This window comes from Anser brachyrhynchus (assembly GCF_964034855.1).
Source record: "Anser brachyrhynchus genome assembly, chromosome: 15".
Lineage (NCBI taxonomy): Eukaryota > Metazoa > Chordata > Aves > Anseriformes > Anatidae > Anser > Anser brachyrhynchus.
In genome coordinates, this window is record NC_137733.1 from 10,280,122 (window position 1) to 10,294,874 (window position 14,753).

At 39.7% G+C, this 14,753-nt stretch overlaps 1 protein-coding gene across 1 annotated transcript in view; it reads left to right on the forward strand.

Moving 5' to 3' along the window:
• Nucleotides 1-6,965, forward strand: part of OTOA (otoancorin) — a gene marked incomplete at its 3' end in the record, with an annotated part of 36,042 nt that extends 29,077 nt beyond the window's left edge. The window contains 7 exon segments of the mRNA XM_080556245.1: nt 1,506-1,661; nt 2,287-2,429; nt 2,827-2,963; nt 3,547-3,644; nt 5,530-5,722; nt 6,878-6,928; nt 6,931-6,965. Of these exon segments, the coding sequence (XP_080412371.1) occupies nt 1,506-1,661; nt 2,287-2,429; nt 2,827-2,963; nt 3,547-3,644; nt 5,530-5,722; nt 6,878-6,928; nt 6,931-6,965 (813 nt within the window).
• Between the last annotated feature and the right edge of the window lie 7,788 nt (nt 6,966-14,753).

Sequence of the window (14,753 nt, forward strand, 5' to 3'; positions counted from 1 at the left end):
TCTCCTAAATTGATTTATTTACTCCAAAATAAACAACATACTACTCGTGGTCCCAAACTAGTTCAAAAAAAATAGTTATCAGATTGGGTCTTAATGAAAGTAAGCAGCTTAGCTCACTTGTAAGTGGAAGGTCTCCAGGCTCTGTGATAGTAACAGATGTATGGATTTGCATTCTCTAGGTGAATGAGGACAAAGGAGTGGTTCAGTTTTAATGTGTTGTGTTATTTATACCATTATGGCTGAGATTTCATGCAGCGCTGTCAGATGATGCTATTTATGAAACAGCTCAAACCCGTATTTTATGACCTAGATCAGGAAACAGACACACAACATTTTTAACTGTATGTGTTTCGTGTACCTCTTAAGCTAGAGAATTAGGAGCTTTAAAATCAGGATAATGCTTTTTACTGTCTCTTTTCTTTGGAAAGACTGAAATTTCCCAGGCTTAGGCCCCTGTTCTGTTTCTTTATGATACTGTAAAACCAGCATAAAAGATCCAGTGGAAACTCAGTCAGGAGGTACAGGTCCAGCAAAAGCCTCTCTTAAGCAAATCTTTAACCCAAGTGTCATAGTTGAGAAGAAACACCTCAGCAGCCTTGGGGCTGCTCTGTCTCAGATGTGCATATTGGTATGAACAGCGCATAGTCAGCAACTCTGGGTGAGAATTATTTTATTCCAGAGGTCTGGCCCTTTGTGGGTTGTACAGCACCACATGTATCTGAAGGTGCAAACACTATTTAGTAGGCAAGTACAGAGAGATTTCTTCAGTGAGTCCTCACTAGCATTCACCCTTCAAGCTTTTTGAACAAAAGCTAGATCGTGGCAATCCTGAAAATAGAAAAAGTATTTCCATGGAATGGTTAGCTTAGCCCAGGACTGGCTTTTTACATTTATTTCTCTAGATGAACTTAGCGGCACAATCATACTAGAAAACTTCCCTGTACCAACTAACATTGCAACGTTGCTGAAGTATCTGAGACCTTTAAAGGGAACTTTTTTTTTTCCTTATACCTGTCTTGTTCAAGTTACTCCCTTCATCCAGAACCTAGCATACTTTTTTTTTTTTTTGCAAAGGCAGTTGGCCACATCCTGAGAAATACTGCCCATCGACTATCGGCTAAATATTATTGACAGTTCCAGGCTCTGCAAATCCAGCTCTTGATGCCCTTTCGTTATTCCTTATCCAGATAGATCTTTTCCTGTAATCAAAATTTCCTTGGGGCTGGTCTGTAACAGCTTCTCAGTCACTGTAACTATATCACAGATAAACTGAGTTCTACTGCTTCCAGTTTTAAATACATTGGTATTGATATTTTAGATAAACTAACCATTGTTAATGCAGAATCTTGAAAACCTTCACAATATCCGGTCTCTGCATTTTGTGTGCAAAGAAGCCTACATCAGGTATTGGGACTTTTAAAACCAAAGTTTTGGGAAATGGTTTACATACAGGAAGACTCACAATGATCTAACAGATGCTGTACATTAATGAATCTGTTCTAAAGGTTTGGGGGTCGCTATCAGCCTGGAAGAGTTACCATATTGTTTCTCTGGGGCGCATTGCTCTGGCATTCACTGAAGATGAAATTGAAGAGCTGGATTTACATCTGATCGACACCATTTCTGTTCTGAGTCAGCAAACAGAATGGACTCATACCCAAGTAAGTACATTATTGAATTTACTACTGGATTCATGCTTTTTGAGGCTCAAGTCCTAGAATTGCCTAGGAAACTGATACAGCCACCCCCACCACTCTCTGCTGGTTGTCTTCAGCCTTGACCCCTGCAAATGAGGGCTGGCAAAGACATTTTGGCACCTACATCCCATTCACATCTGAATCTTAGTCCTAAACACAGGTCACCATCTATATGTGACACTTAAATAAGGCAGGACAACCTGATATTAGAAAACCTAAAAATTTCATGTTGATTCCCTTGAGTAATTTGCATTTCTGTCTAACAATTTAATTGAATTGGGCAGTTCTGTTAGGCATTTCAATGCACATTTCTTCTGGTGAAGTGGTCCCTTGTGACTCAGCAGAAGACACACTGAATTCTTTTAACTTGCTTTCATTTCGGAAGTGGCCATGTAACCATGCTCTGCTTAGATGCCTCATGGAGGTGGTGCCAGTGCCTGTCCTGAAGACCATGCAAAACTCCATTTAAATATGTTGGGGAGGCTCCATTGTAACACTCCATAGCTTCCAGTAAGACTTTGAGCTTCTAGTAACAAAACCTTCAATTAAGTTCACTCTGTTCATGCCTAATATCTTATTATTTTTGCAGGCAAGATCTATTTTGCACAGTTTTCTAGAAGACTCTGGCCAGACAATGAGTGCATTAAAAAGCTTTGATTTAGTTGGATTAGGAGCTATTCTCTGTGCTCTGAACTCCACAGAAATCATGTCCATAAGGAGTGTTGAATTCAGGTACTACATTCGATACTTATGAAATATGTATTAGTATTTCTGTTGACAAAATGCAGTTTGTTTTCCTTTGAGATTTCCAGAGCCTAAAGGCCTCTTTTAGTTTGCACTTAAGATGCTTTAAGAAAGGCAATAGATATTGTGGAAAGCATACAGTAGCTGTTTTAAATATAGTCCATTTTAGATTTTCTCTGCCATTTATATCTCACCATTCAAATATTGCACTGAGAAACTTGGGCTTTTGCTCAAAGCATTAAACTTTTGTATGCAGCATTTGTACATATATTTTTAACTGAAAAAGAGGTTTACAGTCTTGCTACTGCAGACTAAGTATGTTCCAAGCACTTTTAATATTGCATGTGATTGCAGTATGTCATATTAACCTTGTTGCCTTTTGCAGTGCTGCTGTTGCAAGAATTGGCCTGTTGCTGTGTAGCACCCCTGTTCTGAGGCAGTTTAAGAAGATGGCAGAGTCTGTGTTTGGATCTGCAACTAGCTGGAATGGCTCTGTGTTACAGGAGATTGGTACTATAGCAGGTAACAAACTTCAGACTGCAGATGGTAATAGTTGTGAAGCAGTATTACTGAGCAGTAGGAGACAGGTTCATGTAGTGATGCGTTTTTTTAGACTGGCAAAATATATTTCTTCCAGGGAGGAGTCATCTGCAGGGATGGATGTTCAGCGATTTCTTTAGTGCTAAGGAAAAGCCGTGGTAGATTCCATAAGGTGCCTCCCATTGCACTTTTTTTTAAAGCTTTCCAATAATTTCACTTAATGCTCCCTAAGACTTCTTGTATCAGAAGAAGCTGTCAAGAAGCATTCCTGAATAACACTGCTTGTATTTTTATAGATTTTATAGATTTAAACATATCTCCCCTCAACTGTCTCTCTTAGAAGCAAAAGAGGTATTTAGTGGTCCCTTGGGTAGTGTAGGTTCCATACCGATAGCTAAGGTCAGATTATTTCTAATATTTGAATATAATGAAAGAGAAAACAAAAAAAAGAACTGGTATTTTTTTATGAAACATTGAAGAAATACATTTATTAGATATTTTGTGCAAGAGCTTAAAACTTGTTAGCTTAAAAGTCAGTCTTATAAAAAATGTATTACCTTTGCAGGTGGTTTGAATGAGGATGAATTGAAAGCTTTTGATAAAAACCTGATGCCATATTTCCAGCCAATAGCAATAAGCCACATACCTGGTGAAATTTTCCAAGTAAGAGCTTTATTAATGAAGAAGAAACCAAATGTATATAATTTTTACTCTCTTATGAATGAACTGCAACACACTGATTTATGGTTTGGCTTGGGGTTTCAGCAAGAATTTTTCTGTGGTCAGTTAAGTGAGAGACTGTCAAAGATCTGAAACATTAACTTTCAACTATATCATCTGTATTTGTGATGAACATAAAATATGTTAAACAAGCTTTTTTTTTTTTCCCTCAAATGTGTCCCAAGGGAAAAGAAAAGATCTAGGGTCAGAAAGCACAGAAAGGACTCCTTCTTCTGACACTGTATTCAGATCTGAGCTTTCTTCTGTTTATTAACATTTGCAGAGATGCTATCACAGTTACACATTTCTCTGCTTGACTACCTAAGAGCCTTTTTATTATCTTAAAATCTGGCACCATTCTCCAGAGTTGGCTCTGAGAAACAGATTGTATAAGCAGATACAGATCAGAAAGGAATTACATCTAATTAAACCTGTTCTGAATGTGGACCAGAAATTAGAACATGGATCTTGAGATCATTGCCCCAGACGTTATTTGACTTAGTGACAAGATTAATGTTCTGCCTAGGCTGGTCTCTGTCAGATGCCTGGGCAAGCAATATACTTATGGACAGATGAGCTAAACAGATAGTTAACTGTGTCAGGTTCCATAAATGAGAAAAACTCCTTGAACACTGTTCTGCACAGTACCACCAACAGTTTAGATAAGCTTGAGATGTCCTTAGTCAAACTATCTCTCTGGAAAATAGGCAGAGCTGAGGGTCTACATCATCTTGTAGAATTTCTTTCAAATAGCATACATTTTTGTTAGTAAGAATAGTAATGATACTACAAAATGTGCTTAACAAATAACAGGAAACCTTCCCAGACCAGTTTTCTGCATTTGAAAGATTCAAAGCAGAATTTGTGTTTACACAGATCTTGTATAGGGCTGCATATATTATTCAGCTTTTGATTTATGAAAAATTACATTGTATTATGGACCTTAATTTAGTTTTAAAGTGGCTTATCTTAACATTTCTGGACTGACAGGCATTTATTTGAGCTTACTAGTTTTAAAAGAGTACACCATTTGCTAGATAATGAAAAACTGGGAAGGGTTTATTCCATTGTCTGACCTACTTGGAAGGGGAATATAGTCCCTTACAAAGATAAAGTAGAACTAGGATGCAGAACTGTTGCAGCACAGACAGCACGTTGTACAGGAGGGCTGCAATTCTTGTGACTGCAGATTGTTAGCTGGAATCCAAGCCATCCAGCATGACCAATACATGTAGGCTTTACAGACTGGTTAATTTCTGTGTGATACAAATACTGTAAAATTATGATTTCCATGTTCCTTTTTAAACACAAGTTTTAATATGACCAAAGTTGGAAGATTTGCAGTCTAAAAGAGGAAAATGAATAATGAGATTGAAGCATATTACTTTTTTATCTCACTGCTCTACTGATAACTCAAATCAAAGGTCGAACATAGGTTCGAGAGAGTTTGCTTGGGAGCAGATGTAAGAGGAAACAAATGAAAACACAGGAGGATGCACAGCGTCATCAGTCTTTGAGCAAATCAGAAAAGTGCCTGGAAAATTAAACTCCAGTTACATATTGAAGCAGTGTCCAATATAGTGTTGGCACAGAAAGCCTCTCAAGCTTTCAGACCCAAGCAGCAAAGACGAGGGTGTAAGATGGACAAGTAGCCAGTGAAGTAAATGAACAAAAAGGTTTTTCTAAGCTCTGTTGAGCTATTCTGTAGAAACACAATGTTGAAGGCTGTTTCCCCTCATTCCAAAGGCAAAACAGTGATTCCTTACCTGTGTTGGAGCCACTAGCCTGTCAGTAGCTTAAATGACTTTCTGCCTTTTTTTCCTCCCAGGCATTGTCCCCAGAACAAATAGCAAACCTGGGCCCTGAAAATGCTGCCATGGTTACAGGATCTCAACGTAAGCATCTGACTGTATCACAGCTCCAGAGCCTTCAGCTGGCGCTGGATGGAGCCAGGACAAGCACCCCAGAGGCACCCACCACAGCTTGTGCACCCCCAGTGGGGCAGACCCCAGCTCCAGGTGGTGAGTGCAGCCACTCCCCTCTCCTGCTTAGAAGGGAGGACACTGGTGCACAACTGGGACAGGTATCTCAGCACCCACCAGGATCATTCACATCTTCTGAGAGTAGACTAGAGTGAATTTTCTAATCAACTTTTTAACTCAGGCTTCCAATCATGCACCTGACCAAGAGGAGCAGCAAGGATGGTATTGGATTTACCCACAGCAAGAGATAATGGAGGAAGATAAGTCAGCTGGCTAGCGCATCACATTGTGCTAAGCACTAGCTTGTATAGAATGTAGTTCGAAGCAGTGATCTTTCCCTTCTTTGTTCCCGTATTCTTTGCCTAAATAATTTAGAGCAGGTCCCTCCATCTCTGGACCTTCAGATCACAGCCTTTATCTGCAGCAGAACCTGGTTTGCAGAGCTGCAAGTGGGAAAGGAGGTAACACTGGGGTGGATTAGCACCTTTACCCAGACTTTACCTTGGGCCCCTGGAGCAGTTTTTTCTTCTGTTCTCATCCTATTTGGAATGAATGCCTATTAGTACCTAGGCTTCAGCAGTTTAACTTATTACTTCTCCATATTGTAATTTATACTGGGCAAGTTATGTTGGCAAGTGTATTAATGGACATTTTACATTTAGTGATATTTTACACAGTCAAGCCAGTTTTGAGAAATTATCACTGTCAGACAGCAAACATTGTTCTTTCCACTGCCACCAGTGAGAGAGAAGCTGCGAAGAAAAGACAAGGATGCTGAGGTGCTAAAATAGCAGTAAAGGTGGCTAAATTACTCTGACGCCCTTGCAGGAATTAGAGCAGGTCTTCCTGGAAGCAGCTGAATTGTGCTCTCAGCCCAGATCTCTCATGCACATGACACGTTTCCCCTGTAGATGTGCCAAAAGGAGGAGTTTCCTGGGTAAAGATCACCTGAGTTCTTAAGCTCCTCATTCGTTATTCCCAGTATACTTGTCATATACTACCCCTATGGAATGCTTCTTTTCAGAGCTGTGTATGTTAAACTGAGGTTGACCATTCTGAATTGTATCATCTTTAGAGCTGCTGAATCTAACTGGGAGGATTGAAATGTTGGATTTTGCTGCTCCTCTGGCTTAGGTAAGACTGCACTAGTCTGAACTGTGTCGCAACACTAAGGCATAAAGCTTTGTTTTTCAGGTGCTCCCTGTTTGAGTGGCTTCAGCATCTGGTTGTGTGCTGTGTTCATGCTGTGTGTGCTTTCCTGAATCTATCATTGTTAAGCTAGTGGTAAGTTTTATTTTCAGTTGGAAGTATCTTTATAATAGAGACACAGTTCATCTGCAATGGTGGTGGCTTAGCAGTTACACAACAGTGTGAAGGACTGAGAGATCCACTTCCTGCTTTGAATACAGAGATAACAATTTTTGAATAACTTTTATGTATTTTATGTACCTCTCTTAGACTATCTTTGACCCTAATCAAGGGGAAAACATTTTATCTCATCTTTACTGTAAGGCCAGCCTTAACAAACGTATATTTAAAACTCCACGCAACACCAATCCATTAGTGCATTTTATTTTGAGCGTGTTGTTGGTATTAAGCTGTATTTTGTTTGTTCCAGTCCATTGATAAGATTTTATTCCACAACTGCTGTGATAACCTCCAGCTAAATGAATGTTGCCATTAACTGTTGAGGGGATACTACAATTTTGACAGAATAAAATTTAACAAGAGCACTGGTGGGCTTATGTTGTAAATGCTAGTTAAGCAAACAAACGCTGAGTGTAACACCAGAGCATTTAAAGACTGCAAACCAAGGTATGTCAAAAGATTTCATTTTTTTCTTTGCTTTTTGATTTTCAGTGTCCTGGAGCTTACAAAGGAGATGCTAAAGAGCTGCAGCTCAGCACAAATAGTAGAATGAAGAGGTTCTCAAATGCCCGAGTACAACCTGATTAATTTCTTAAAAGCAACACCTTCATCCATCATTGTGATGTGAAGTATCCCCTTTTCCTTGCTTTACCATTAATGAGTAACACAGGAGTTCCCTCCAAGTGCTTCAGAACACATTTCAAAACTGGAAATGCCTTATGTGCGTCATGAGAAAAAAAACTTACGCAGTCCTTTTTATGTTGACTAATTTGGTCACACTATTTTATCCATCTGTTGGGTTTTCTTTTTATACCTTGAATCATTCCTCAGAACAGAGGCTGTCTTTCTGTGTGACATAGTAGAAACCATGTTGAAAGTTACTGCTGTTGCAATAAAATAATTTCATCTCTGGGATGCTGGTTTAAATCCTGCTCAGCTAAGAAGTGGTCCTGTGTGAAATACCTTTCAAACTTTTATTTGTATTTCTTTGTGGCAAACATCAGACCTAGCTTCTTAGTACTGAAAACAGATTTAAAATTTTCCTACGGGTGGGGAAGGGATAGGATCGGGGCTGGAGGGAAGAGGCTCCCAGCTTCTGGTGCTGCTGGGGAAGAGCGAGTGTTTGCTGTTGCTGCTGGGAATAACAGCTCCCACCCCATTCCCAGATAGTCTGTAATTCCTGCAGCAGCAGGAGCCAGCCTGATTTTCAGGGCTCTGTTATTGGCAAAGAAAGCAGTAAGAGCATGGCCATTTTTCACCCCCTCCTGTTCCCTCTTGCTCTTTAGCAATCTGTTCCTCTCTGAACTGTCTTTGCCTATCTTTAACCCTAGCAAATACGATGTGATGTTACAAGTACTGCTATGCTGTATTTTATGAGCAAAGAACTACTATTGTTGCAAATTGCCTTGCACCCTTTCCTGTAGTGCCAGTGATAAAATTCTAGCTTGTTCCCAGTGCGTTTCCTTTTCTGCATATAAACAGTAGATTGCAGCATTTACTTAAATAGAAATAAATTTGTATGATCAATCCCAGTAAATACATGCAAACACCCACCAAAAGGCAAAAATGCTTCAATGGATCCAATACATTATAAAGATTTATCTGTTTTCTCATCTTAAAAAGTCATGCCTCATTTAGATGTGAAAGTACTAAAAGGTTGTTTCATTTCTAGAAATTACTTGACCTGAATTCTGTGTGTATTTCAGTGAAGATGCAGGAGAGTATTTTCATAGTCAAGAAGAGAGTCAGTGTTTCCAGTTCAGCTGTGTAAGTCAGATATGTGACTTAGCTATATCAAGCACTTCAAAAATCCATATGAGCTGAAAATGATCTTCTGTCAATGTACCTGGTAGTGATTCTGTCTGCAATTATGTGAGTCAGAGTTCAGCTTTTAATTGGAGCAGGAGTGAGCTCTTTGTTTTGTGCCATCTGTGCTGTGATTCCTTTCAAGCACAAGTGCTCTTAAATAGCTGAACTCCTTGATTATTTATTTATTTTATTAAATTAATAATTATGTTAATATCTTTGGCATTGCATTTACATTTGGTCGAAGACATCTATTTCTTACAAGAGTAGCATAGAAACGTAAATGCAGAGCACGTATTTAATGTCTCATACTTGCTTCATGGTGAGAGGACAAGCCCTTTTTGGTTTGTGTGATGATGTGAGCATCTTGGATGGTGAGTATTGCAGAAATGCTATTTTACTCTTTCTAGTGCACCTCTTACAAAGATATCTGATATAACGGTTCATTCTGCAAAAACTGTGATTCATGAGATGCCTTCCTCAAAACTCTTGAAAATGAATGTCTGTGAGGAGAATGGATGGGGAGAAGAGAGTCAGAGAGCAGTAGTGCACACAGCATGTAGTCTGCTGTCCATGTAAGTAATCTGCTGTCCATTCACAATCTGGCATGCTTCCATTGCTAAGAAGAAACTGAAACACGTAAACTTTCCTTTTTACTCCTATAAACCACAGAACTGCTTACTGCAGGCATCCATGCCATATGATACTGCTAGCCACAAGCGCCTGTCACCAGTGCTGCTGTGTATTATATACAAAATACCCATGATCACGTTTGCTGGTATGTGTTCGTGGGAAAGATGTCTCACACTCCCTCTTTTTTCACACTGCCAAGACTTTTGACAGAGAAATGCTGTATAAAGTTTTCTTTGATCCTTAAAGAAATGTTGCTGCTTGTTTTAGATGTGGGTAACATTTCTTTAAACCAAGATTAATTTTCCCCATACCCTTTTAGTTTTAACACTCGTATTTGAGAATAGCATAAAAAAATCAGACTCTAATGCAGAAATCTGCTGCTGAATGTGCCACGATGCTAATTTTCTGCATACTCTGAGTATCGCAGCTCTCCTCTCCACTTGTGCCTACTCTGATGGTTGCTAGGCGCTGCTGTAGATCCTGCAGGATATACGTCTGACTGTTGACAGTCTGACATAACTCTGGTGTAGGCCAAGCTCCTCCGAATGTTGTGAACCATGTGACAAGTGGCCATGTCCAGCAGGATGTCAGAGGAGGTATTTCATTTAATTCATTTGACGGGATGTAGGATTGTTAAGGGTCAGACAGAAAGAAATACTCTGTTGGCTTATTATTTCAGTGCCTGCCACCTTTGTGTCCAGAATCGTGTTTAGAAAAGAAAAAAGGGCTAGTCGTTTGGGGTCACTGGTGGAAAAATTATCCCTACCACCTGGTACTGGGGAAATCCCACGTTTCTGGTATCTTTAAATCCCTGGAGATAAGGAAACGACTACATATCCACAGTGTCTGAAAGATGTCCCTCTAAAGCTGGCATTATGGCTGTTGTTTTTGTGCAGTACATGGAATGCTTGACTCCCAGTGATCTCAATCTGTCACATCAGGACTAACCAATACCTATCAGTGTGAGGCTCTAAAGAGACTGCTTTAAAAAAAAAAGTCATCCTTCTTTAAAGTTAAAACGCCATTTATGCTTCTGTATAATATGCTCAAATACTCCAGGGGCAATTACACGCTGCATTATGGCAGATTTAGTTTATCACTTGACTGCTGTGCCTGTCTTAGGATCATCACCACAGATTGCAAGTCTCATCCTGCTCAACTGGGGCTTTGTTAGAAGTCCCATTCTGTCCACCCATGCTGCAGCAGTTGTGAGCCACTCCTTCCAGGTGTGCCAGCCGAACCTATCTAGGGTTAGGGGGGAGATCCTACTAACTCACTTATTTTGCTACTCACAAATAAGCAAGGAATCGAACAGTTGCCTGGAATGAGTCATGTGAGTAGATAATCCCATAGCACTGACCATAGCTCACATGCTGGTGTTCTGGCTCTTACTGTGTTGTGGTGGTTGTAGATGCTTCATTCTGCTTCAGTGTATGGCAGTTATGGAAGATCAGTTGAGGAACAGTAACTTGTTAAATTGCAGTACTGTGTTCCCTTGTGATAGGCTGTCATCCTTAGAGAAAAGTAGAAATCAAATAATCTCTTCCCTTTTCTCCCCCTAAAAAAAAAAAAAAACAAAACTGATATTGTAGGCTAATATGCAACTGTAAACAATGTGATATCTTTATCTCAATGATAATGGTTTTGATAACATTTTGATAATGTTTTTGATAACATTTTGATAATGTTTATTTTTTTTAAAAACGAGCTGTCGATACATGAGCCTACCATCTCAGAAGGGCTAAGATCCTTATTTTACTCTTACAGTCTTGATTAGTAAGATATTCTCTCCTCTATCAAATGATGTGGCACAACCCTGTGGACTGCTTACTCCACTGCTGTTGCGGACAGGCTCTGGCTTCCCTACCTGATAAGGCAGGAAGGAAACTGGATAGAAAAGACAGGTCTGCAAAGAATAAATGCAAACTCCTAATGTAAGTTAAATTTCTCTTATCAATACCCTAGAACATCTAAAATTATTCCTCAGAAATAGTATTTTGTATTTCGTTTTACAGCGTGCTTTAAAATGTGCAGATAAAAGACAAACCTGTCAAACAAATCAATGTATCATCCAGGTATATATTTTCATATATTTTGGTAAAATGTTTACTATCTTTTCATCCTATCTATTCAGTTCCTAAACAGAGAAATTAGAAGACTAGCTCATACACTCCACCTGCCCTCGTCTGGTACCAGGACCTGTAGCAGTTTTGTACCATAAAATATTTTTGTCAGAATTAGCATCTTATTAATTGTACCTGGAAGTACATAGTCTGGGAATGCATTGTATTTTTTTCTGCTAAGAGTACAAATCAGCCAATGTCCATCTGTCTCTTCCTGCCCCTTCCTGTTCAGCATCATTCTGTTTTTCTGATCTGGATTAATAAGGATTTTCATGCCCTCATGATGTAGGAACAGAAGGCGTGTTCAGAGCTTACCATCCAAATGACTATACATTGCAGCATTAAACGGAGGAATTATGATTGCTGAATTTCTTGCTTTGCAGGCAACAGTGTAACATTTATCTCCTAATATTTTAGCTGGTATTAATTACCCTTGGAAACACTTAACAGTGTCTCTCATAGTATCTGAAATCTTTACTGAAAAAAAAAAAGGGAGAGAGGACAGGAGTGAATTCCTAGAAGAGAAGAGAAAATTGCTGAAAATACTAATTCATCACAAATACAGCAGGGTATTTTTTCTGGTACTCTTTTCTCTTTTTCCTCAAGAACTTTTAACAGTTGTATAGAAAAGAACTGTTTTGATTTACCAAAGAATAGTCTTTGCTCTAGTTAAAATCACATGCTGGTTTGATGCCCTGGGTCATCTTCAAGTGAGACCTGATGTGTTTCAATATTTAATCAGATATCAGAAAACAACTTAGATCACAAATAAGCTCTGAATATGTACTGCATAAACTGAGATAAGAGTTGTTGTTTATTCTAGTCATAATATTATTGATTCCGTAGCTTTTGAAAGAGATGAAACATCATTTCTCTACCAGGTCATCAAGAAAGCTGATATGTAAGGTAGTTTATCTGAATTGGACCCTATTACCTACCATGTAATTGTTTCCATAGCTTGGGTTAATCACAAGTTTTTCTGTGAAATAAGTATGTTCAGCTGTTTCAGGGGAGATGCACACTCTTTTCAGGCCCTCTTCAGAACAGTGATCATTAAGACTAAGTGCTTTATTTCTATACTGGGCCCTTGTCAAGCTGGGTAGGTCAGTTTTAGAAATTTGAAGTTTATTTGGGAAGAGATCCATGGAATGTAGCATATGTTTCAGCTGGTCAGAAGAATACACAGTATAATATTAACGCCTGTCAGTGTCTGAGCCAATGTCCATTGAAGTACATGGAAAACTTCACACGGATTCTCTTCCTGAAACCACTGTGAAAAGATGTTGAAGAAGTCTTTCGTCTGGTTAAGAAATATACAGTCTATCCACTTAATGCCACTGTCCCGGACAGCATATTTGTCCCAGGTGGTATTTCATGCTCTAATACCTGTCTTTCTCAGGTGGTATTTTCTTTCATCCGTGATGAAAGTGTTTTTAATCCTTTAAACCAAAGTAGAGCAAAGGTGTTATACTGCACAGCATCCCCCTCTCATGGGGCATTGATTTCAGGCAGCACAAATGGGACTTTAGTACTTTACTGCATCCTAGGAAAATCTATGTCCAGTTCTGTGGTGTCCTTTGCACTACTTTCAGTACCCTGAGCTCTATTGCCAGAGTGCCTTTGAGAAACACTGGCTCTCCAGCAGAGCATCAAATGTGCTTCTCACCTTCCACATTTTTTTTTTTCTCTTGCCTAGTCAGTGACATTGAATGTCAGGATCCTGGAGACTTTGGTCAAGGGCCAAGGAAAGGTGAGAACTGCTCCATTTCACTTGCTGTTGCTGAGTGCAAGGTATCTTAGGCAAGTGGAGTGAGATTCTGCAGAATTTTCCTGTTGTCCTGCTCAGGGAGCACAGCTGCACCTCAGGATACCAGGACAGGCAGAGGTGTTAAAAGGGGCATGTGAACAGCAAGGGCCAGGGAAAGCTGAGCTTGCCTGGGGGTGGCAAGCCTGTCCTGAGACTGCCAGGGAGCTCTGCTTACCTATCTAATATTACTGAATGGAAAAGGAGCTTTGCTGGCTTTCCCCAGGAAAATGAAGAAACAGAGAAAATAGACCTGAGAAGAGGGGCGTGAAAGCAAACTAGAAATGAAAAGGAGAAAGATAGAAAATGAGCTTTTAGGGACTGGAAATCCAAGAAGGTAAAGAAGAAAAAGAAACCCAGTGAAGAACACTGAGATAAAGATTTAAACTAAGCAAAGATTTTTTCCTAATTCTTTTCTGTGTGGTTCTCATGGCTGCCCTTTTTTCAGTTAACCATAGGATCACTGGTAAAACAAGAGGGCTCTCATGTTAAACCTATGGGTAAAACTTGCAGCCAAACTGGACTTGCCTGAGGTCTGCCTTGTGCTGTTAACACAGGGAGCTCTGTCCTCATCTTCTGCGCACGCTGCACAGAAGTTAGAGCTGACCTGCAATGCTGCCAGCTCTTGTGGACGGCTGGAGCCAGGTCAGTGCGGATGCCGCAGGGTAGATCGAGCTGTGGACAGGCTCTGGCCTCTCTCAGTTAGAGGCTAAATACCACGACAGGGAGCGACATCCTTTTGTCTTTCAGATGTGGGACTTACTCTCAAGCATTAAGGTGTCCAAGTTTTGGGGGAGTCAAGTTGAGCCTGGGAAAAAGAGGGAAGGGAGAAGAACAGGCAATACATTAAATTAACTTTCCCTAAGTTGAGTGCTTTGCCTGTGATGGAAATTGGTAAGTGATCTCCCTGTCTTATCCTAGTCATGAGATAAAGTTTTCAAACTATATATGCTGTTCTGAGGGAAATTTTCTGTGGACTTTATACAGCATGGTTCTTATGCTACACCGTGTGTGATAATGTCAAATGAGATTTTTAAGAAATAACTTACTCTTCAGGGATGCTATAAAAAGTAAAGTACCTCTGTCTAGATAGGGTAACTTTTGGTATGTGTTTTTCACAATCATTGGAAATCCCCTTCCTGTCCCCACAGGAATGAAAAGCTATACCTAGCTTCTTTGCAAGAAAAAATAACAGACAACAGTGGAGAGTTATTAGAGGGGATACTCTTTGGACTGGACACTGGACAACTGTTAAGAGTGGTGCCCTCCTTCAAGTTCAGGGATTCTGGGCTGCAAAGGTGCAGCATGCTAACTTACAGAAACATTACTGGTGCTA